The following is a 23,652-nucleotide window of genomic DNA, read 5'->3' on the forward strand; positions in this document are numbered from 1 at the left end:
CCCTCCCCTGATCCCAAGCTCTTCTAGAGTATTCCTTAAAGTTAGCTATTGAAGCTTCACCATGAGGAAGCTGACTTAAAAATTCTACTGGAAGTCTCAGCCTGAGCAGCCATGGAAGGGTGTGGCCTTGGCAAATGTGTGAGAGCTTGGGTCTCATCCTCGGCACTAGAGTGGTGGCTCAGTGTTAAGGCACTTACTCTTCAGAGGCCAATCACAGCTACCATTAGTAACTCCAGCTCCAGGGAGTCTGATTCTCTGCTCTGGTCTCTCTTAAACACACTGAAAGATTGAGCAGACAGACGGACGTCTGTGATTAGTGTGGCAGCTCCAGGCCACTGCTTAGATACCCTGTACCCGAGAGCTGAATCTCTTCCTTAGCACAAAAGTAGAGCGAGAAAAGGAAGAAGATGACACTGAAGAAAAGGATGGGAAAGCTAAGCATGATGGCACAAGCCTTACCCATAACTTGGGATGCTAAGGCAGGGCAGGGAAGATTGGGCTGCATGAAAGCCTGTATCAAAACAAACATGCAACAGTAATGTTGGTGAGTGAACCTGTGCTGTATGAGCTGCAGCCCCGTGCCTGTACCAAGGTGCCTAAGTGAGGGTTCTGAGAGTGAGGCTGCTAGGCATTCAGGGCACCTGATGCCACTGCACTCCGTGCTGCTCAAAAGCTAAAACAGTTTAGTCACAATTTCAAATAGGAGGGCATGTCTTAGTTAGGGTTTCTCTTGCTGTGAAGAGACACCATGGCCACGGCAACTCTGATAAGGAAAAACATTTATTTAATCGGGGTGGCTTACGTTTTCAGAGATTTAGCCCATTATCATAGTGCAATATGATGGCGTGTAGGCAGACATGGTGCTTGACAACAGGAAGTAGTATGGCTCACTGGGCGTGGCTTGAGCATACATGAGCCTCAAACCCTGCCTCCACAGTGTCACACTTCCTCCAACAGGGCCACACCTACTCCAACAAGGCTACACCTCCTAATAGTACCACTCGCTTTGGGGGCCAGTTTCTTTCAAACCACCACAGGGCACTAGTGAGGTAGCTCAGTCGGTAAAGGTGATTGACAGTATACCTGGTGACCTGAATTCATCCCTAGAGCCACATGGTAGTGAGAGAGAACCAACTCCCTCCCACAGGTTGTCCTCTGAATTCCATCTCCTACCACTGTCACACACATGCATACACCGCACAATCAATTCATCAGTTTTAAAGTTTTTAAGTAGATGGTGACAGTCTGGAACGGAGTCTTCCAGGTGCCTATGTCCATGTGGCTAGACTTTTGCCTGGTGCGTCCATGGCCCTGTGTAGTCAGTCTTTTGAATGGCACTGGGTGGGGCATCATAGCGGAAGGACACTGGCCTTTCCTACCTTCAGGAGACAAGTTGGAGTTCCCAGTAGATGTTGTGTCCTGAGCCAGCCATGCTGGAAGGACGTCAGTGTGGGGGCCACCTCCCTCCCTAGCTGGGCCCCAGGAGCGTGCATCGCGGCCTCTTGTTGTCGACCTGGGTGCTGGCTGTCCTATTTTACCACTATTGACCCTGAAGGCTATCGAGGAGGGCACGCTGGAGGAGATCGAAGAGGAGGTCCGGCAGAAGAAATCCTCGCGCAAGCGCAAGCGGGACAGCGAGGCCGGCTCCTCCACCCCGACCACAAGCACCCGCAGCCGTGACAAAGATGATGACAGCAAGAAGCAGAAGAAGCGTGGACGGCCACCTGCTGAGAAACTTTCCCCAAACCCACCTAACCTTACCAAGAAAATGAAGAAGATTGTGGATGCCGTGATCAAGTACAAGGACAGGTAAGCTGAAGCAGTGGCAAGAGGGCTCCCTGTGGGGTGTCTGTGACGCACAGAGCATAGGACCTGGTGCCCAGCAACACTGAAGGCTTAGGCTTTGATGCCCTTCTTCAGAGGGCTTGTGACCTGCAGCAGGGTGCACACAAGTGTCTCCCACCTTGGCGGGCTAGAGGAGGCAAGCCTGAGGCGGCGTGTGCCACTCGCTCTGTTTGAGGAAGAGCTGGTCTGGAAGAGCGGGCCTGTCTGCAGTAGCAGCGGTAGGTCCAGCTGTTGGAATGGCAGTGAGTGCTGAGAGGTTGTGGCTAGGTGGAGCATGGCACACAGGCCATATGACTGTAGCCTGTTTTCCTGCTGTGTGTCCAGCGTCTTGGTGGTTCTCCCTCTCCCTTGTTAAGGGTCATGTAGATATTGAGAGTTTGTGGACCTTGTCTTGTTTCTTGCCAGCTTCCATTCTTGGAGGGAAGCCTATCTGGCAAGATTTGCCACACATGAGGTAGCCCATGTTTTCGGCTGTGGCCAAAGCTGGCATCAGACTGTGCTGTTCTTCTTAGGGTGGTGCTGTGGTTCCCATGCAGGCCTTGAGTAGTGGGAGATGGGAAGCATGAAGTCTGGGACTTGCTTGTCTTTACATTGCATGGTGTCTTAATTCACTTTTCCAGTGCATGCTGGCCAGTGCCAGCCCCTTAATTGGAATGTTTTCTTGTGACAATATTCTCTGACTTAAGAAGCAAATCATGAGTCATGCAGAGGGAGAGTTGTGAGTTTTCACACACCATTTGAGAAGAGTCAGCAAGTGAAGCACTTTAGAGGTGGTTGTGGTGCCTAAATCAGTGAGTGCAAGTTGGCTGGCAAGATGGCTCAGTGGTCAGAATTACGTGACACCGAGCCTGATGGCCTGACTTTGATCCCCAAGATCCAGTTGGTGGAAGGAGAGAGCACCTCCTGCAGGCTGTCCATGGACTCCACATACATGCTCTGGCACAGACTCCCCATCTAGGTCTTTAATGTAGTGGGGTGGAAGAAGCAGAGGCAGATAGATTCCACACAGAAGGCAATGGAGGGCTACTGTGTAGAGGGACTAGCTTGTGTAAATACTTGTTTTTAGATACGGAATGTGTAAAGATCCAAGGACCTTTGTGATTTATTTCTCCTTTTGTAAGTTTTGTTTTGACTTCTTTGTATGATTGTGTGCATGCACATGTGTGCCTGGTTTCTAAAGTGCTCTTGTGGGAAAACTTAAGCTAAAGCAAAGGAACCTGTTGAAGTTAGTGGGAAGCAAGGTGGACTGTGAAGTGAGTCCTCCTGAGGTTTTGGGTAGCCACTTGAGAAGGCAGCTCTTGGTCCCTCTTACATTTTCCTCTGAAGTAGATTATGGCTGTAACACTCAGAACGGTACAGCAGTGTACTAGGAGAAACCACCGTCTGATCTTCAGTCCTTGGGTCTCCCTCAGTGGGACAGAACTATCGTCATTAATAGCAGAGAAATTAGAGTTCAGAGATCTGTTCACCACAGGATGATCTCTGGCTTGTGCCAGACCACGAGAAGATGAGTTGCTATAAACATGGACAAGGGGTATGAAGACATGGTTCCTGATAGGATTTCCTGGTGACCCAGTCACCATGAGAAGGGGTACCAGGGTCCCTGCATGCATCAGAACATCAGAAAATACACACCGAAACCAGAATGATTTCCAGATAGGGATGTGTCTGAGATAGGATGAGCACAAGTTTGAGGATAACTTGAGCTACACAGTGATAAACTGTCTCAGAAAACAACAAAAATAAGCCAACAAGATGGCTTAATGAGTAAAAGGCACTTGCCCACAAGCCCAGTGGCTGGAATTTGATACCTGAGACCCACTTGGTAGACAAGAACTGACTCCTACAAGCTGCCCTCTGACTTCTATATGTGAGCTTGTGGCACAAGCTCCAGTATGAATACACAGTAAAATAACTTTTTTTAAAAAATTGAAACCAGGCCAGGCATTGATGGCACACGCCTTTAGTCCCAGCACTTGGGAGGCAGACATAGGGGAATCTCTATGAATTTGAGGTTAGCCTGGTCTACAGAGTGAGTTCTAGGACATCCTAATCTGCTATACAGAGAAACCCTGTCTGAAAAACTTGAGTCATTGCTCGAGTTTGCTTTTAATCCCAGCACTTGGGAGGCAGAGGCAGACATAGAGAGACCCTGTCTCAAAAAACAAGCAAACAAAAATCCCAAAATTAAGTTACAAAAAAAAATTTTGTTAAAATTGAGAATTGAGAGACCGCGGCCCCCGCCCCATATCCAAATTTTTGGCAATTGATGGCAAGTCCATGAAGTAACTAAATCTCATCAGCTGAACTCGGTGCACATTTTCCTCCCCAGTTGCTATGTCTCAAGCGCCCAGCCAATGTTTACAGCAGCAAGGTTGCAGGCTTTTAGACAGAAGTCCATCCACAGGGGATGAATCTTTGGCAGCTATAACCATCTCTGAGAGCTCTGGATGCAGATATTACTGCTGCCCAGAGGGCCTTTATCTGCAGGGCGCTGTGGACTTCAGTGTGGGTGAAGTTCCAAACTGATCCATGGTGCTGGGCGGTGAGCAGCAGTTCTCTACAAATGGCGCCTGACTGCAGAGCTGTCTGAGGGACTCTGGGTAGCTAAGAGCAGCCTACCTTTATTCTATATGTATACATCACAATACCGAGGTCACTGACTTCCCGGATTGGTGTATGATTGGGAGACTTCATAGCAGTGAAGCAGTAACTAGTTTGTTACTCTGCTCTATTGAAAAGCTTCCTTCACCTCCTGCCCTTGAGGTGACAGATGACCCACCCAGCAGTAGAACAGTCTCTTGTGCACCTTGTTGGGGGTGTGACTGCTTATAGTTGACCCTGGGGACAAAAGATGTCTTGGGTAACTTCACACTTCAATTGGACAGTGTCCCAGAGCCCAGAGCTCTACAGAGGGAAAGATGCCACAGGATGCCACAGAGGATGGTGGTGAGCTCTGGTTTTGCTGTTCCCTTCACACTAGCCTGGGTTGCTGATGGCCACAGTCACATGTCACCTGGGGAAAGTCAGCCTTGCCTCAGATTCCTGATCAGAAGCCTACCTCATTTGTCAGATAATTTCACTATGATGTTTACGTATAACATTGACTCATTTGGTGGATACTTCTGACTCTTAACTAAACTTGCTACTAGGAAGGTAAGCAAAGCTCTGAGATAGCACATTGTGAGCTCACAGAAAGTCTGACTTTGTCATGGTAAAAAGACAGAGACAAAAGCAGCCAAGGGAAGTAGCTAACAGGATATCCAGAAGTCTGGCCCTCAGTAGCAGCAGCTTCCAGGAGAGTCCTGTTTGTACTTTCTGGAGAGGTGTCTCCCCACTGTCCCCCTTCCTGGTGACATCACAGACACTGCCAGTTTCCCTGCAAATGTTGAGACATCCAGAGATGACTCCGGATCCCAGGGTTTTGTTGGGACTCTGTTGTGTATGAGTGGCTGGCTACTCACATGGCTGAACTCTCTATGACTGACCACTTCTCCTAGTCAGCCTGACCTATAGTCACAACCTGAACCACAGAGCCCAAATCTCTCCAGAATGGCAGAGGGCTCAGAGGTCGCCTTGCAGCACCTGAAGTCAGAGGCCACAGATTCTTTATGATATATCTGTCATCTGGAAGGTTTTGAGGCAGTATTCACAAGTGAGGCCTAATGTCTCTTACCCGGTTGCGGGTATGCTGCGGAGAACAACATTTGTAGAATCAAACTTAGTTTTGCTTTTTTTATTTTATGCAGGAGCTCACTATGTAGCCCTGGCAGGCATCAAACCTTTTTTCTTTTAATGTATGTGAGTGTTTGCCTGCATGTGTATGTGTGTCTGGTGCCAGAGGCCAGAAGAATGTATAGGATCCCTAGAGTTGGAGTTACAGGTGATTGTGAGCCTCCGTATGGGTATTCTCTGCAAGAGCAGCTGGTACTCTAAACCATCAAATGGACGTTTCAGGGAAAACATTTGAACCTTTTTCTGTGTTTGAGGTAAGCACTTGCTTTATGGCTTAATCTGGACTCAAACTTAATGCAATCCGACTGCCTCAGCTGCAAATTGGGATCCTTTCTTTCTTTCTTTTTTTTTTTTTTAAAGATTTATTTATTTATTACATATACAGTGTTCTGCCAGAAGAGGGCACCAGATTGAATTGTAGATGGTTGTGAGCCACCATGTGGTTGCTAGGAATTGAACTCAGGACCTCTGGAAGAGCCGTCAGTGCTCCTAACCTCTGAGCCATCTCTCCAGCCCCCTCTTTCTTTTATTTATTTATTTATTTATTTATTTTTATATATGTCGGTATTTTGCCTGCATGTATGTCTGTGTGAGAGTGTCAGATCCCCTGGAACAGGAATTACAGACAGTTGTGAGCCTCCATGTGGTTGCTGGGAATTGAACTCAGGACCTCTGGAAAAGCAGTCAGTGCTCTTAATCACTGAACCATACCACCAGCCCAAATTGGGATCTTTTCAGTTTGTTTCCTAAAGCCCTCTGCTCAGATGTACAGTAAACCAAGTTAAAAATGGAGCCTGGCCAGGCATTGGTGGCACTCGCCTTTAATCCCAGCACTCAGGAGGCAGAGGCAGGCTGATCTCTGTGAGTTTTAGACCAGCCTGGTCTACAGAGCGAGTTCCAGGACAGCCTCCAAAGCCACAGAGAAACCCTGTCTCAAAAAATAAACAAACAAACAAACAAATGGCGCCTGAAGGATCTGAATTGCCACAGTGCTTTGTTTGTCTGTTTTTCAAGACAGGGTTTCTCTGTATGTAGCCTTGACTGTCCTGGGATTAAAGGTGTGTGCCACCGTGCTTCTTGACAGACACTGAAGAATGATTTTGAAATAAACCACATACCTGCTTAACTTCTAGGTTATACGTCCATTTGGCAGCCTCCAGGGACTAGTGCTGCTGGGTCCAAGGCAGACTGCTGTGGAGAGGCTGGCAAGCCCTTGCTGTGTGAATGCTGGCCATTGAGGCTGTGGCTTTCTGACCCCGCTTGAGTTAATACCGTAGAGCTGAACTTGGCTCCATAGTACCAACTCACAGTGTCCCTTCCTACCATCATGACACACAAGGGTAGAGAGCTTGAATTGTGTGACTCTCTGAGTCAGTCCACAGGCTGCCAGGATTGGCCATGTGAGCAGAGCCCTGGGTGAAGAGGGTGAGTGTCAGTGAGAGGAGACTGTCTGCAGAGTGCTGGTATCCCAGGACAGAGGTCTGCAAGGGGCCGGGCTACCCACCTACTGGAACAGAGCTGCTCTCCCTGCAGTTTCAGTCCTCTGTCCGTGGTAGAGAACCTGCCAGACTCAGAGTAAAGCTGTGCCTGGCACATGGTGAGCAGAGCCCCGTCCCCCGCACTGCAGCACACAACCAGCCAAAGACCGAATTGCCAAGATGAAAGGGAAATAGAGGTTTTTGCTTTGAAAGCAAAACAGAGATGAAAATGAAGTATGGGCTCAGGAGTTGGGAGTACCTTGTCCTGGACCATGGAAAAGCAAAGGCGGCAAGCAGATCCTTTCAAGTGCAGAGGGGAAGTTTCAGAGCACTAGAGGGTGCTACCATGCCTTGGACCCCCTCAGCTGTCCCCGGGGTCAGAGACCTTGCTAGTATTCACACTGGTGCTGAGATCATGGTGACAACATGCTTGTCCCACAGGTTGTACATTGTGGGTTATAAGACAAGAGGGGATGGTGTCTGCACTTGATACTTCAGGGTGGTGAGCACACATTCACACTGCCAGACTGAGCATATCTGGCCTATCTCCTCTATTTCTGGAAATTTGAGAGTTGTAGAGTTTTAGAATTCTGGTCTGTTCTTGTGCCTCAGTTTCCTAATGAAGAAACAAGGGTAAGAGGTCAGGCCTGTGGGAAAGTGAAGCTGGGCAGGGTGAAGCTTCAAGCCCAGAAGTAAGCCTAGCACTGCCCGGGGCTTCTCACCAAGCCATACTGTCTCCTGTTAGCCCCTACTCAGGGCACAGAGGCAAAAGGCAGGTGGTTTTCAGAGGAAAGGCTGTGCTCCGTGCAGAAAACCAAGCTGTAGGCTGTTGCCTGAAGTACTTGTGCAATGAAATCTATTCAAGTAGAGGAGCCATGCCCCAGCCCTCAGGGAAGATAGGGCAAGTAGCCCCTGGGCTTGCTGCCTGCTGCTTTCAGGGTTATGACAAGTGCCATCTGCTTAATACCTGACCCAGAAACTGCAGCACACTTTGGCCAGAGGAAGGCCAAGAGAGTCCCAGGCCAGGCCATAGACAGAGTTCACTCTGCAACTCAGAGCAGTCTTGGCCTGCTTCCTTGTCTGGCCCAGAGCTTGACTTAGATTCTACTTGAAAAAGCTCCACCTGTTCTGGTTAGAAGGCAGATTCTATCTTGGGCTTCATGCCCTGGGCCAAACATTACACAGCAGGGAAAGCAGGCAGCTGATAATGAGACTAGTGATCAGATCATAGCTCACAGGCAAACAGGCAGGACTGATAGATAGGGTGCTGTGGGAGTCTGGAGCAGCCGAGTCCTTTGCCCTCCTTCTCTGTCCCCTGGAATCAGCAGCAGCTTGTGTCCCTGGGAAGGTCTTCCATTCAGCAGAAGGTTCCAGATCCCACTTGCTAAGTCTCTGCATCTGGTGTATAGGCCAGCACTCTATGGCATGATCTCTACACCCAGTTACCTCAAACTCCCCATCCTGTATGTTCTGCTAGACTAGAATACCCCATTGCCCTTTGACTCCCAAGTTCTTGATGCCTCAAAAGAGAATACAGGTGTCCTTTGACACAGATTGCTGCTGTAGTCACAGATGGAATGCTGACAAAAAGTCTAGGCTGTTGTCACCCGGTACTGCAGAGGGACCTCAGGCCTCCGTCATTTTGCATCTAGCCTCAGTCAACTCAGGGAGCCATTTGACCTTGCTGTCCCTTTGCATCTGCTGCCTAGTCCTCGGATACTTTATTGTCATTACTGTGGACCTGTGGTCACCTGTTCCGTATTCAGGGTCTCATCAACTGAAGGTCTTGATGTTGTGTCCCATACAGCACTGGGCTCTATGGAAGGTCTTCCAGACTTCTTAAGCCCTACACTCAGATTCCATTGTTAACCAGCATGACACCATAATAAGAACTTTGCTTCCAGGGCTGATGCCAGAGTATTTGCCTAGCATGCACAAGATCTTGGGTTCCATCCCAGCACCTTGGAAGTGCACACCTATAACCCCAGCATTGAGGAAGTGCAGGCAGAAGATCAGAAGGGAACTCAAGGTCAGTTTGGGACACATACGACTCTGTCTTTAAAAGACTTGGTGATTTGTTGGTGGTGGTAGTGGCACATGCCTTTAATCCCAGCACGTAGGGAGTTAGAAGCAGGTAGATCTAGGACAGCCAGAGCTACACAGAAACCTTATCTTTTTTTTTGTTGTTGTTTTGATTTTTATTTTTATGAAACAGGGTTTCTCTGTTTAACAGTCTGGCTGTCCTGGGACTCACTTTGTAGACCAGACAGGCCTCGAACTCACAGACTGAGTGTTGGGATTAAAGGTGTGTGCCCTGCTGAGAAACCTTATCTTGAAAAAGAAAAAAAGGAAAAGACATTGACAGTAGCTGTTCCTGCATACTTGATCTTATGTGGAGGAAGGCCCTTCCCATAGGTGGCAGCACAGTCGAGGGTCCCACCCAGGCTTCTGGTTCCCAAGAGGGCCTACAAACCAACTCAGGGTCTCACTAGCTGGTGTCCCTGAAACGGGACATGGGAGTTGACATGAAGCAGAGCAGCAGCAGGGTTTCTGTCCCCAGCTGTTGCCCACATCATTTGCTGTTGCTAAAGCAATGAAGCCCATCTGGGAAGCCATGGCCACGTCCCTCACTTCTGTGTCTGGGTTGAGAGCAGGACTCTCCTAGCTTGTTCATGCCATCCAGACACAAAGAGGCACAGGTAGGCACTTGGTGTCTGCAGGGGCTCTACAGTGGTCTTCCTTGGTGGGAGGTAGTGTGCGAGGGACAGTGCAGTCTCCTCAGCCACCTGTGCACATCTTCCTCTGTGCCTGTCTCGTCAGACTCTGTCCCCATGCCGTAGGACTACAGCAGCAGTGCACAGTTGGTGACTCATGGCTCTCGGAGGAGGCAGACAGGACACGGTGGGAGTGCTGAGTACAACTGGGGAGAACATCTTGTCAGGGTGATCAGAGCCAGAGATGAGATGGGGGAGTACTTCTGTGCATATGTTTGTCTTACTGGTTGATGAATAAAACACTGTTGGCCAATAGGGAAGCAAGATAGCTGGGACTGGGAGAGGTGGAGGATTCTGGGAAATGGAGATTACGTCAGAGCTAGCCAACAAGATACCATAGCAAATAGCCAACAGCTTCATAATTAATACAGCGTCCTGCCTGTTCATTTGGGACTGATGCAGCTCTGAGACCAGACTGGCAAAAAGAATGCTTGTTACACATGTCTCTATCCAAAATTGATATTAGGTAGATGCCTCTTCAACAGAACACTAAGGCCCTAAAACATAAGATCTGTTCAGCCCAGAACACCATGAAGAGAATGAAATGAGCCACACATCAAACAAGTGTTTGCTATAAGCAAGTCTAAACCCCCTTCCCAGACAGACGAGGAAAGCTATGTTCTGACAGTGTTTGGAGAAGGCTGCAGAGTGCTAGTAGCCTTCACGATGGTGCTCAGCTTCACTGTGCACCCAGAAACAGGTATCATGCCATAGACATGCCAGGTCATAGCCACAGGCCATCCATCTGCTGCCAACTTAGTGCCTGCGAGGATTCCTGTGACCAAGCACTTCGTTTCCCAATGTGTCCTCATTTTATTCCTGTTGCTGTGATAGAACACCCTGAAGATACAACTTAAGGGAGAAAGGGCTTTAGCTCACAATTCCAGGTGACAATTGTTCAGAGCAGGGAAGTCAAGGCCGCAGGAACTTCCAGCATCTAATCACCTCACATCCAGTCAAGCATGGCTCTGAACGCATGCTCACTGCTCCACTAAGCCTCTGCACAGTTACAGTCGAGGAAACAACCCACAGTGGAGGGGTCCAACCATTCAGTCAGCACAGTTAAGACAGTCCCCTACAGACATGCCTACCAGACAGCTCGTCACAGAGACTCTGCCATGGTGACAATTTTAAAATCAACTATCTGAGTGTCCACAGCTGCTGGGTTTGTTGTTGTTGTTGTTGTTGTTGTTGTTGTTTTTCAAGACAAGTTTTCTTTGTGTGGCTCTGTCTGTCCTAGAATTCACTCTGTAATCCCGAGTGCTAGGATTAAAAGTGTGTGCTGCTACCACCCTGGCAGCTGCTGACTTTGTTTTGTTCTGTTTTGTTTGCTTGTTTCTTTGTTTTTCTCAGACATGGGTTCTCTGTGTGGCCCTGGCTGTCCTGGAACTCTATGTAGACCAGGCTGGTCTCAAACTCAAAGTCGTCTGCCTCTGCCTCCTGAGTACGCTGCCACCTCCCAGCCCAGCTGCTGGCTTGCTATTACGCAATGACATGTCCCAGTGCCTTTTAGTAGTTGCAAGACTTGTCACTTGTGACTCTCAGCATGATGCTTTATCAGTGTAAGGAGAATAGACTGGGACAAGCCTGAGACCCCTTGAAGAGGCCAAGCTCAGCCAATCCCATCCCTTAGAGCCACTCCAGAACACAGTGATGGCAGGATCATAGGCTTCTGGGTGTGCTCTATGGCTGAGCATTTGATTAGTATGTGTAAGGCTGATTTGATACCAGCATCATGATAAATGTGTGGGTGGAGTTAGGAGCACCCTGGACCAGAGATCTCAGGAGAGGCTACATTTGCATCAAGGTGGGGTGCATGGTAGGCTTTCCTGGGGAGTGACACTCGGTGCTGATGTCAGTAGGCAGTCCTGAAGAACTTGAGAGGCTGTTCAAGTATGTGACAAGCTGTGCTATGTTCACCTCTCACTGGCAAGAGCTTGGCATGTGGGCCTGGGGAGTGGGAGGGAACCAGCATAGTACCGCACCAGTCTAAGAGGTCCTCACAGCAAGTGCCCTGCCCTGCCTGTGCATAGTCCTAGGGTCCTGAAAGGGGACGGAGTCCGTGGAGGCCTTTATTCCTAAGGGTGCTGTTGTTCCTCAGGTTCTTGGGACATGCACCTGTGTTTCCTTTCCAGGAAAGAGCCCCATAGTCTGTCTGCACAAAGGCAAGTGTCTGCTTGCCTGTGATCTGTGTGGTTTAACTTGCTCAGAGCAGAATTTTCTATCCAGATACAGCTGTCATCACAGGATGACAGATGGCCTTGAGCTCTGGTTGCAGGTGCTGTGAGATAGCACCGACAGGACTAGCATGGAACGCACTGTCAGCATTAGCAGAGCACTGGTAGTTTGAAGATTTCTAGGAGAGGTGGACATAATGGACAGGCCTTGTGACTTTGAGACCAGTCAGCGTATGTAGGAGGCAAGGACCTGAGAAGCAAAACAGAAAACCCTACAAGACTGCTGTGCATACAGCCCAGGACTCCCAGGGTTGGATTGCAGACAGAGGACAGTAATGTCTGGTGACAACATGACCTATCCACCAGGTTCTGGGTTGAGCATCCTAAGCAACCCAGAAGACTGTCAGTTTCCTCTAGATTAGCAGTTCTCAACCTGTGGGTTTCTACTCATTTAGGGGTCACATCAAACATTTACATTATGATTCATAACAGTAGTAAAATTACAGTTATGAATAGCAGCAAAATCCTCACCAGAACATGAGGAACTGTATTTTTTTCCTTTAAATATTTGTTTGTTTGTTTATATGTTGGTTTTTTCTGTTTTGTTTTGGAGCCTGTCCTGTAACCCGCTCTTTAGACCAGGCTGGTCTTGAACTCACAGAGATCTGCCTGCCCCAAGTGCTGGGATTAAAGGCGTGCACCACCAATGCCTAGCACATTTGTTTGTTTGTTTATTGTGTGCACAGTATTTTGCTTACATGTATCCCTACGGGCTAGAAGAGGGCCCAGATCTCATTACAGATGGTTGTGAGCCACCATGTGGTTGCTGGGAATTGAACTCAGGGCCTCTGGAAGGGCAGCCAATGCTCTTACCCTCTGAGCCATCTCTCCAGCCCGGAGGAACTGTATTAAAGGGCCTCAGCATCAGGAAGGTTGAGAACCACTGCTCTAGATGGACAACCGCTCGTGGGGAATATCAGTGATTCCCATAGCATAGGAGAATGGCTGCAGCAGCTTTTTGTCGCCACCTGGCCTAGTTTCAGTTCTGTTACTGTGATAAAATGTCCTGACAAGCTCCTGAGGAAGGAGGGGTTTACTTAGGTCATAGTTTAGGGACAGTCTGTCCTTGTTGGAAAGGAAGTCAGGACAGGAAGTTGTGCCGTCACACAGAGGCAGAGCAGAGAGGAATGTATGTGTGCACGCCCTCTACTCTGCCGACCTTACTCCTGCTCAGGGAGCGGAGCTGCCCGCCACATCACTCAGCACAGTCAAGGCATGCCCACGGGTCGTCATCCAGAGTACCCCAGCACCATGGGCAACTGGAAACAAGAGTCTCTTCCGGGTTATGAACGTGGCTCTTCCTTCTGCATTTTAAAAAGTGGGGGGAGGGATTCAGGGAATAGTTGCACAGCTCATAAGCAAGTCCACCACACTGGGGATATGTTTTGTCGTTGAGACAGGGTTTGCTAAGCTGTCCAGACTGACCTTTAACTCCCAGTCCCCACCAACTTGCCAAGTCCTGTTCGTGCCCCTGTGCCCACCTGCAGTTAGTGGGAAACAGTTCTTTTATTATTTATTTAAATTAGAAAAAATCTTATTTTATGTATCAATCCCAGTTCCCTCTCCTTCCCATCCTCCCATGCCCCCCACAGACTCCCATCCCATTCTGCTCCATAAAAAGGGTGAGGCCTTTCATGGAGGATCATCAAAGTCTGTTTCATCATTTGTGGCAAGGCCTAGGCCTTCCCCTGTGTATGTGGGCTCCATAGGGAATGATCTCCCCAATGTCCCTTTGTGCACTAGGGATAAACACTGATTCCCCTGCCAGTGGCGTGCTGCCCATAGTCTTGTAGATATGGGCATCCACTGGAGCTTGGTGTCTGCTTGTTGGTTTGCTTTTTGTTTGGTTTTTTTTTGAGACAGGATTTCTGTGTGTAGCCCTGGCTGTCCTGGAACTCGCTTTGTAGACCAGATAACCATCTGCCTCTGCCTCCTGAGTGCTGGGATTAAAGGCGTGCACCACCAATGCCGGGCGCATTTAGTTTTTTGAGATAGGTTCTCATTATGTAGACTGTGCTTGCCTCAACTTGGTCTCAACTCACAGAGGTCCTCTTACCCCTGCCTGTTGAGCACTGGATTAAAGGTGTGCACTACTGCCCGAGGCTTTTTTTTTTTTTTTTGGTTTGTTTTTTGTTTGTTTGTTTTGTTTTTCCAGACAGAGTTTCTCTAATATTGCTTTGGAGCCTGTCCTGGAACTCGCTCTATAGACCAGGCTGGCTTCGAACCCACAGAGATCCACCTGCCTCTGCCTCCCGAGTGCTGGGATTAAAGAGAGAGTGAAGTCCGTGGAGGCCAGCCTGGGCTGTGTGAGGAAGAAGAAAGAGGGAAATAGGCTGGTGCTGGTGAGCTGGCCGTGGAGCTCAGTGCTACCAGGGCCTCCCCTCCCTGCAGATACCAGCCTCTTGGCCCCTATGGCATGCTTTTCTCTACCCCACTCACTGGCTTGTCCTGCCACTTGTGTGTCAGGTGATTGACCAGGGGACAGGTACATTCTGGCACCAGCCACACAGAGATCCTAGGGAGCCTGGTCCCCTCCCTGTGCTGGTGGATATGGCTCCATCTGCCCCCTTAGGCTTTCTGCAAAGTCTGCTCACACCAGTTTTCCACAGGGGCCACTAAGGTGAGCACTTCAGGAACAGGAGCCAGCACAGTAGTCAGAGTGGTCCCACGCCATGTCCCACCCTTGTAGGAAGCAGCAGTTGTCCCTTTGGAGAGCCCAGGACACAGCTGTTCTTGTCCTGGGGTTTGTGCCATGTGCTCTGAAGGCCTCTGACTTGGTGCCACCCTCAGGAGATACCTGTGGGGATTGTGGCCTCAGGAAGGTACCTCTCATGTTCTTCATGCTCAAGCAAGTATGATTGCATAGTATAAAAAATAGGGTGAGATAGATGGGTGTGGTGGTGCATGCTTTAATCCTAGCACTCAGGAGGCAGAGGCTGTCAGGTCTCTGAGTTCAAGGTCAGCCTGATCTACAGAGTAACTCTGTTGATGGGAATGAGAGTTGCCTGGATGTATGTACCCTGAGGGTGGCAGTTTGACACTCCTTCTAGAACGGGGCTTAGAGATGTGACCAGACTGCACACACATCCTGCCACTGGACTTGGTTATCTGTCAGAAGAGCGCAAACACTTAAACAGCTCCCAGGGCAAACGGAGGGTCTTATCTCCGTCCCAGCACTTGGGAGGAGGCAGCTGGTGGTCTCTTGAGGGTGAATCAAGCCCACTCTGCATACTGAGACACTGTCTCAGAGAGATAATGGAACTCCTTGGTCTTTACATTCTCATCCTCTGTCCCTGTGTGGTGGGGCAGTGTCTCTCTCGGGTGATGGACCAGTGCCCGGGAGTGACACACACCGTGTCACATTGCAGCAGTAGTGGACGTCAGCTCAGTGAGGTGTTCATCCAGCTCCCCTCTCGCAAGGAGCTTCCTGAGTACTATGAGCTCATCCGAAAACCTGTGGACTTCAAGAAGATCAAGGTGTGTGGGTGCCAAGAGTCTGGGGCTGTGGGAGGACAGCCAGGTCAGCCCAGCAGTCATAACACGGGCAGGCAGGAGGTTATCACTGCCCAGAGTAAGGCCTCCCTCCTTCCCCACAGGAACGAATCCGAAACCACAAGTACCGCAGCCTCAATGACCTGGAGAAGGACGTGATGCTGCTGTGTCAGAATGCTCAGACGTTCAATCTCGAGGGTTCCTTGGTGAGCACCACATGGCCATCGTGCCACCTGTTTGACTTTAACAATTTGGGCTGCTCCGCTATTGCTGAAAGCAATGTCCCTTCCCTAATAGTAAAGGGACCACACGCGGCTGCCTACCAGCCATGTTTATTTTTATTTTATGTTTGGGTGTTTGTCTGCATGTGTGCTACCTTCAGAAGAGGGAAACAGATCCACAACCAGATTGCAAGCGTTTGTGGGCCACAACACGGGTGCTGGGGACTGAAAGGGGGTCCTCTGCAAGAGCAGCGGTACTCTTAACCCTGAGCATCTCTCCAGCCTGTGCTGCAATTTTATCTTTAGTTCTGTACACTCTCTTGAAAAGCATCCTGTGCCGTGTATCTTTTTCTGTGAGGAAATGCCTGGCAGTGATCCCTGTACTGCCTCTGGCAGACTCCTACCACATGTGGGAGGGGCAGCTTCCAGAAGATGGGTTTTGCTTTGTAAGATCAAGGAAATACCATGCCAGCAGGATTGTGTATTTCTAACACCATTCATCTTTGTAGACATCAGGGCCTTGAAAGGTAGAGTCAGTAAGGGAGAAACGGGCGAGCGCGCAGCAGACCTCCCAACCTGGCATTTGGTCATCTGGGGAAGGGCTGTGGGGTGGCCTTGCTGAACAGCAGGGTTCCAAAAGAAAGCCACACAAGCCCTATGCCCCACAGATCTACGAGGACTCCATCGTCCTGCAGTCTGTCTTCACCAGCGTGCGGCAGAAAATCGAGAAGGAGGACGACAGCGAAGGCGAGGAAAGTGAGGAGGAAGAGGAGGGTGAGGAGGAAGGCTCCGAGTCTGAGTGTGAGTAAGGAAGGGGCAGAGTTGCTGCAGTAGCTCATAGCTGACCTGAGATGCCGGCCGGTGCCTCACCTTAAGATCACTTCCTTATCGCCCCACAGCCCGTTCTGTCAAGGTAAAGATCAAGCTGGGCCGAAAGGAGAAGGCCCAGGACCGACTGAAGGGGGCCCGGCGGCGGCCAAGCCGGGGATCCCGGGCCAAGCCAGTTGTGAGTGACGACGACAGTGAGGAGGAACAGGAAGAGGTGAGGACACTGCTAGGCTACACCTCACCCCAGCCAATCCCAAGCCCAGGCCACTCTGCGGATCTGCAAACTGAGGCTCAGCGTTATGTAACCTAGCCTGTTCACATATATATCCGTGTCTAGCCTCTCACAGTCCAGACCCAGGCCCATAGCCCAGGCAGCAACAATGTGTATAGTTCTGGTAGCACACAGCCTACCAGAACAGAGGGCTTTGGGCTTCTGGTGAAGTTTGCAGAACAGCTAGGCAGGACAGGACAGGACAGGTCTGTGTCCTAGGAGAGCCAGGAGTACTGGGATTACCAGTGCTACCAGACAGTTATCTGTAACACTGGAAACCTTCCTATTATGTGTTGCCATGGGACACCAGCTGGGTCCTCAGGACTCTGCCTTGGCTTATATGGGACAGTTTCCACATAAGACCAGTGAATTAAAAATGAAGAGACCTGAGAAGATGACACTGGCTGCTATTCCAGAGAACTCAGATTCAGTTCCCAACACCATGTGGGAGCTCATAACCATCCGTAATTCCAGTCCCAGGGGATCCAGTACCCTAATATGACTTCTGTAGCCATAAGGCACACATGATACACAAACATACATGTGGGCAAAACATTCCTACACGGGGGCTGGAGAGATGGCTCAGTGGTTAAGAACACTTAACTGTTCTTCCAGAGGTCCTGAGTTCAATTCCCAGCAACTACATGGTGGCTCACAACCACCTTGAATGAGATCTGGTGCCCTCTGCTGGCATGCAGGCAGAAGGCTGTATACATAATAAATAAAATATTTTTAAAAAATTCCTACACATAAAACTAATTTTAAAAAGTTAATTTTAAAGCCGGGCGTTGGTGGCGCACGCCTTTAATCCCAGCACTCGGGAGGCAGAGGCAGGCGGATCTCTGTGAGTTCAAGACCAGCCTGGACTACCAAGTGAGTTCCAGGACAGCCTCCAAAGCCACAGAGAAACCCTGTCTCGAAAAACCAAAAAAAAAAAAAAAAAAAAGTTAAATTTAAAAATGGAGCCAGGAGCCGGGCGGTGGTAGCGCACGCCTTTAATCCCAGCACTCGGGAGGCAGAGGCAGGCAGATCTCTGAGTTCGAGGCCGGGCTGGACCGACAGCCTCAAACAATACAGAGAAACCCTGTCTCGTAAAACCAAAAAAAAAAAAAAAAAAAAAAAAAAATGGTGCCAGGAGCCGGGCGTTTGTGGCTCATGCCTTTAGTCCCAGCACTCAGGAGGCAGAGGCAGGTGGATCTCTGTGAGTTCGAGGCCAGTCTGGTCTACAGAGTGAGTTCAGGACAGCCAGAGCTGCACAGAGAAACCCTGTCTGGAAAACCAGTAAAACAAAATGGGGAGGGGCTGGAGAGATGGCTCAGTGATTAAGAATGCTACTGCTCCTGTAGAGGACCTGATTTCAGTTCCCAACACTCACATGGGTGGCTCACAACTGCCTGTAACTCAGGGGATACCAGACCTCTAGTCTGAGTGTACATAGTCATGTCCACACACCGTTACACACCTAAACGTTACATAATAAAAATAAGCTAGGTGTGATGGTGTGTATCTTTTTTTTTTTCTTCTTTTTTTATGTGCATTGGTGTTTTGCCTGCATGTATGTCTATGTGAGAGTGTTGGATCCTGGAGTTACAGATAGTTATGGGCTGCTATATGTTTGCTGGGAATTGAGCCTGGGTCCTTTGGAAGAGCAGCCAGTGCTCTTAACTCTTGAGCCGTCTCTCTAGCCTGATAGTGTAAACCTTTAATCACAGCAGCAAGGAAACAGAAGCAGGCAACTAACTTTTTAAAAAAGTGTTTTTATTTATTTATGTATTTGTTTGTTTATTTTGGATTATCCGTGGGTTTTGTGTGTGGATATTTGCCCTCATGTGTGTACATGTGCCATTTGTGTGCTGGTGAACATGGGGGATAGGGGAGGGCATTGGCTCCACTGGAACTGGAGTCAGAAAATGTTCTGAACTGCCACGTGGCTCTTGGAGCTGAACTCAGGTCCTCTCTGTAAGGGCAGCCAGTTCGCCGGCAGTGGTGGGGCCCTCCCTTCAGCCCAGCACTCAGGCTGCAGAGCTACAGGGAAACCCTGTCTTGAAAAACAAAGCAAGGAGCAGCAGCCCGTTCTCGTAACCATTAAGCCACCTCTCCATCCCTAAAAATTAGTCTTAGTTAAGATAATGACTGTAGGCATAGTGGTGTACACTGTGATCCCAGGACTTGGGAGGTAGAGACTGGCTGCTTAGCAAGTTTGAGGCTGGTCTGAGATGCATTAGAGAGCAGTCAGAAGACTGGACACATATTCATACTTAGATTGTCTATAATGAGCTGGTTACCTCTTGGAGGGTTCCATGGTGGCCTGTCCTTCACCCTCAAGCCTGTTTCTCTCCCATACAACAGGCCCAGTGGTAACAGGGCTGCCATGTTGCAAGGCAGGGTCCAAGTTTTGATGTTTTCTTTCTGCTCTATCAAGATAATTTATTCCAGGGATCCTGAGATCCATAGGCTCTTCCACAGCGTTGGAAAAAACTGGCTCGTGAGAGTACCTAGGTGGCAGCCCACTCACTATCTGTCCTTGTTCCTCCAGGACCGCTCAGGAAGTGGCAGTGAGGAGGACTGAAGCAGACATTCCAGAGTCCTGACCCCCCGAGGCGCACGTCCCCGCCGAGATGGAGTAGCCCTTAGCAGTGATGGGTAGCACAGATGTAGTTTCGGACTTGGAGAACTGTACACATGCAATCTTCCACATTTATAAGCAGAGAATAGGCCTGTCTGTCGGCCCTGGCCTGGCCTTGAGTCTCTACCAGCATTAACTGTCTAGAGAGGGGACCTCTGGGAGGCACCACCCACCTCCCCAGGCCCCAGTCACTGTAGCTCAGCGTGGATGCATGCGCGTGCCGTCCACTCCTCGTACTGTATCTTACTGGACAGAGCCGACTCTCCTGGAGGCTCACAGGCCCCGCGGGTATGTCAGTGTCACTGGAGTCAGACAGTAATAAATTAAACCAATGACAAACTGCCACTGCTGTACTCCTTGTTGTTACAGTAGGGTCTGGGCCACAGAGAATAAAGACTGTTTGTTGGGAACTGGAGCTAGCTCCTGGGCACAGGACTGGCCATGCCAGGGGTATAGATTGGGGTTTGCAGCCCAGTCACCCACACATGCCAGGCAAGCCAAGTCAGTGAGCTGTGGGTTCCAGTGAGAGCCTCCATCTCAGGGTATACAGTGCCCAACATCCACTTCTGGCCTCCACCTGTGTATGTACACACACTGAACATGTGTGCACATGCATACACTCTGCTCATACACACATCCACACGGGGCAGTCTTACCATTTGGTCTGGGCAGATGGCACCACAGAACAAAGCACCTGCAGCACAAAGTCCCTATGTCCTCAAAGCCACGCCCAGCCCAGTCCAGCAGCCCTGTGCTCTGATGGAGAGGAGCCTTCAGGATCTCAGACGAGCATGCCAGGGCAGTAGCAAATGAGGGACCAGAGCCCACACCCAATAATTATTAAATGTATATATTTTATGTGTATTTTGCCTGCATAAATGTATGTGTAGCGTGTACATTTCCAGAGCACACAGAAGTCAGATGAGGGTATTAGATTCCCTGAGGCTGGAGTTACACATGTGGGTACTGAGAACCAAACCTGGTTCTTTACAACAGCAGTAAATGCTCTTAACCACGGAGCCATCTCCCTAGTTCCCAAAACAAATATTCTTTTAAAAATAAGACTTAAATAAATAAGTTAGGCAGTGGTGGTGCACACCTTTAATCCCAGCACTCAGGAGGCCGAGGCAGGTGGATCTCTGTGAGTTCAGGGCCAGCCTGGTCTACAGAGTGAGTTCCAAGACAGGCTCCAAAGCTACACAGAGAAACCCTGTCTCAAAAAAACATAAATAGGTAGGTAGGTGGGTGAGTAGGTAGGTAGAAGGAACATAGGTAATAGGTGGATAGGTAGGTAGATTGAGTGAGTGAGTGATTAGGACATGCCATGGCCCTGTGCGTTGGCCCCAGCCATGCCTTTGCTGAGCCTTTGCCCACCTGTAGCTTAGCTCCCTTGGGAGCCACAGTCCCAGAAGCACACAGTGCTGCCCTGCTGGGTTCTGCCTTGGCCAGCTGTCTCCTCTTTGAGTCCTATTTTCAAACTTAAGCAGCTTAAAATGAGTGCAGCTCGTGGGGCTCTGCACAGGTAACGGTCGCTGCCTGCAGCCTTGGCACACGTGTGCCGCTGAGTGTCGGCACAGGCACCAGCCTTCACACCGCTGCAGGCCGCTCCCTTCCACTGTGTCCATCACCACTGCTCAGAATAAAGAGAGGGCCTCTCTCTATGTATCCCTGACTGTCCTGGATCTCTCTAAGTAGACAGACTGGCCCTCAACTCAGAGATTCACTTGCCTCTGCTGGGATTAAAGGCGTGAACCACTACTGTCTGCTTTACTTTCTTTTGAGACAGGCTTTCTGTAACCCAGCCTGACCTTGAACTCTGTATAGCTGAGATTACAGGCTTCTACTACAAGAGCTAGTTCCAGGACAGCCTCCAAAGCCAACAGAGAAACCCTGTCTAGAAAATGAGACAGACACACACACACACCCAGCTTTAGTTCCAAGAACCTTTATCAGAACTACCCATGACTCATCCTAGGGGATCTGATGCTTCTGGCCTGGGCTTGTGGTTAAGAGCACTTGCTATTCTTGTAGAAGACCTGGGATCAATTCCAAACACCCACATAGAGGCTCACATAAATGCAGGTAAATCACTCATACAGGTGAAATAAAGGAGCCTGTTTCTGCCAGCCTGTGGTGACACATGCAGAGGCTGGTGGATCTCTGTGAGTTGAAAGCCAGCCTGATCTACAGAGCAAGTTCCAGGACAGCTAGGGCTATTATGCAGAGAAACCCAAAAAAAAAAAAAAAAAAAAAAAAAAGACAGGGCTAGAGAGATGACTCAATGGTTAAAGAACATTGACTACACTTCCAGAGAACCTGGGTTCAATTCCCAGCAACCACATGGTGGCTCACAACCATCTGTAATGCAATCTGGTGCCCTCTTCTGGCAGCAGGCACACATGCAGGCAGAACACTGTACATCATAAATCTTTTTTTAAAAGTCCTGTGAGCCATAGAGGTGGCACTTGCTTAGTGGCTGACAACTTGAATTTAATTTGCAGAGCAAGGTGGAGGAAGGGAGACCTCACTCCCTCAAGTTGTGCTCTTGAAATAACAAGTTGGTTTGGTTTGGTTGCCAGACAGGGTTTCTCTGTGTAGCTTTGGAGCCTATCCTAGAACTCACTCTAAGACCAGCCTGGCCTCAAACTCACAGAGATCTACCTGTCTCTGCCTCCCAAGTGCTGGGATTAAAGACATGTGCCACAAATGCCCAGCCTAAACACAAGTTTTTTTAATGGCATGGTAGCATACGCCTTTAATCCCAGGAGGCAGAGGCAGGTGGATCTCTGAGTTAGAGGCCAGCCTGGTCTATAAAACCAGTCCCAGGACAGTTAGGGCCGCACAGAGAAACCCTGTCTCCAAAAAAACAAAAATAATAAAATCTGGCTCTTACCAGGCAGCTAAAAAAAAAAAAAAAGAAATACCAAACAAGCAAATATACCAACATGTGGGTATGATAACATAGTTCATTATAAACAACAGCAAAGTCCAAAATGAGCCTGAGGGTTGTGTGGGAACTTGCATCTCTTCCATCAGAAGTCTGGAGCCGCCTGTTCGGGCATCCTGTCTCACCGAGGCACGCATGCGCCAGCCGCCTTGTGCCCTGAGGTGGCTGTTGACACGAGTGATGAGTGGTCCCTCACTGTTGTAGCTGTGCATACCATTTTCTATGCTGTTAACCACACAACTGTAATGGCCTCTCTCATCTGAGAGGCAAGAAATCAGTATCAGATTTAGAAGTGAAATGATCTGATACGGCACAGAGTGCAGCGTCACGTGCACTGCCAGGGGTCATGGGGACATGGGCCACGTGGAGTGAGAGGTCACAGTGGCAGGCCTGCCTAGTCCCAAGCTGTCCTTTGCCTGGGGTTGGTGACAGCCCCTTCTGGCCCCACCCCTGTTGGCCTATGGTGTCCTCTCCCCTCTTCCCTGCTGGTCGCATTTGGTGCCTCGAGCCTTCTAGATTCCAGTGTCTTAAGGGATTCTGTCCATTTCACAGATGGTACAGGTCGGGACACTTCTCCAAGACTTCAAGATGCAAGCCTGGGTTTCCGGAGTACTGGGGTCTGGAGAGGGGTGCTGAATCTGGAAGGTGGAAATGCCTCGGGAAGAGTTGTGGGTTATATATCATGTAACCATTTGCTGACACAACAAAGCACACAGGCTTTGGAAAATGGCAAACGGCAGCAGGGATGGGGGTTTGGCGTGTCACCTCCCCCCACGTGCTCCAGTGAAGTCTGGGTTTCTCCAGCACTAAGAAAGAGTGGAGCCACAGAAGTGACACTAACTGCGACATGCAGGTCACCAGGACCAGCCGGTGAACCACCTGGTATGAAGGCCTGGACTCCGCTCCAGCATTGCATAAAGTTGTCCTCTGACATCTGCAGGCACCATCACATGCACCCAACAAATGACCTTTCCTTAAAGCTCCCAGCCAGGCAGCGGTGGCGCAAGCCTTTAATCCAGCATTTGGGATTGCAAAGGGAGTTTCAGGACAGTCAGTGCCGCACAGAAAAACTGTTTTGAAAAACAATTAAAAAAATTTTTTTTCTAGATAGGGTTTCTCTGTCTAGCCTTGGCTGTCCTAGAACTCATTCTGTAGACCAAGCTGGCCTTGAACTCACAGAGAAAGTGCTGGAATTAAA

At 49.5% G+C, this 23,652-nt stretch overlaps 1 protein-coding gene across 7 annotated transcripts in view; it reads left to right on the plus strand.

The window, feature by feature from the left end:
* Nucleotides 1-19,846, plus strand: part of Smarca4 (SWI/SNF related, matrix associated, actin dependent regulator of chromatin, subfamily a, member 4) — a 95,207-nt gene extending 75,361 nt beyond the window's left edge. For 3 of the 7 annotated variants that reach the window (XM_013119376.3, XM_040730183.1, XM_013119377.3), the window contains 6 exons: nucleotides 1,547-1,809; nucleotides 15,438-15,546; nucleotides 15,666-15,767; nucleotides 16,451-16,583; nucleotides 16,682-16,824; nucleotides 19,418-19,846. In XM_013119376.3, the coding sequence (XP_012974830.1) occupies nucleotides 1,547-1,809; nucleotides 15,438-15,546; nucleotides 15,666-15,767; nucleotides 16,451-16,583; nucleotides 16,682-16,824; nucleotides 19,418-19,450 (783 nt within the window). In that variant the 3' untranslated portion in view covers nucleotides 19,451-19,846. The remainder of the gene's footprint in view (nucleotides 1-1,546; nucleotides 1,810-15,437; nucleotides 15,547-15,665; nucleotides 15,768-16,450; nucleotides 16,584-16,681; nucleotides 16,825-19,417) is intronic. The other 4 variants (XM_021232095.2, XM_021232097.2, XM_021232094.2 and 1 more) reach the window with 3 other exon arrangements.
* Nucleotides 19,847-23,652: the final 3,806 nt, after the last annotated feature.

This window comes from Mesocricetus auratus, unplaced genomic scaffold (assembly GCF_017639785.1).
Source record: "Mesocricetus auratus isolate SY011 unplaced genomic scaffold, BCM_Maur_2.0 Super-Scaffold_100022, whole genome shotgun sequence".
In the NCBI taxonomy this organism is placed as follows: Eukaryota; Metazoa; Chordata; class Mammalia; order Rodentia; family Cricetidae; genus Mesocricetus; species Mesocricetus auratus.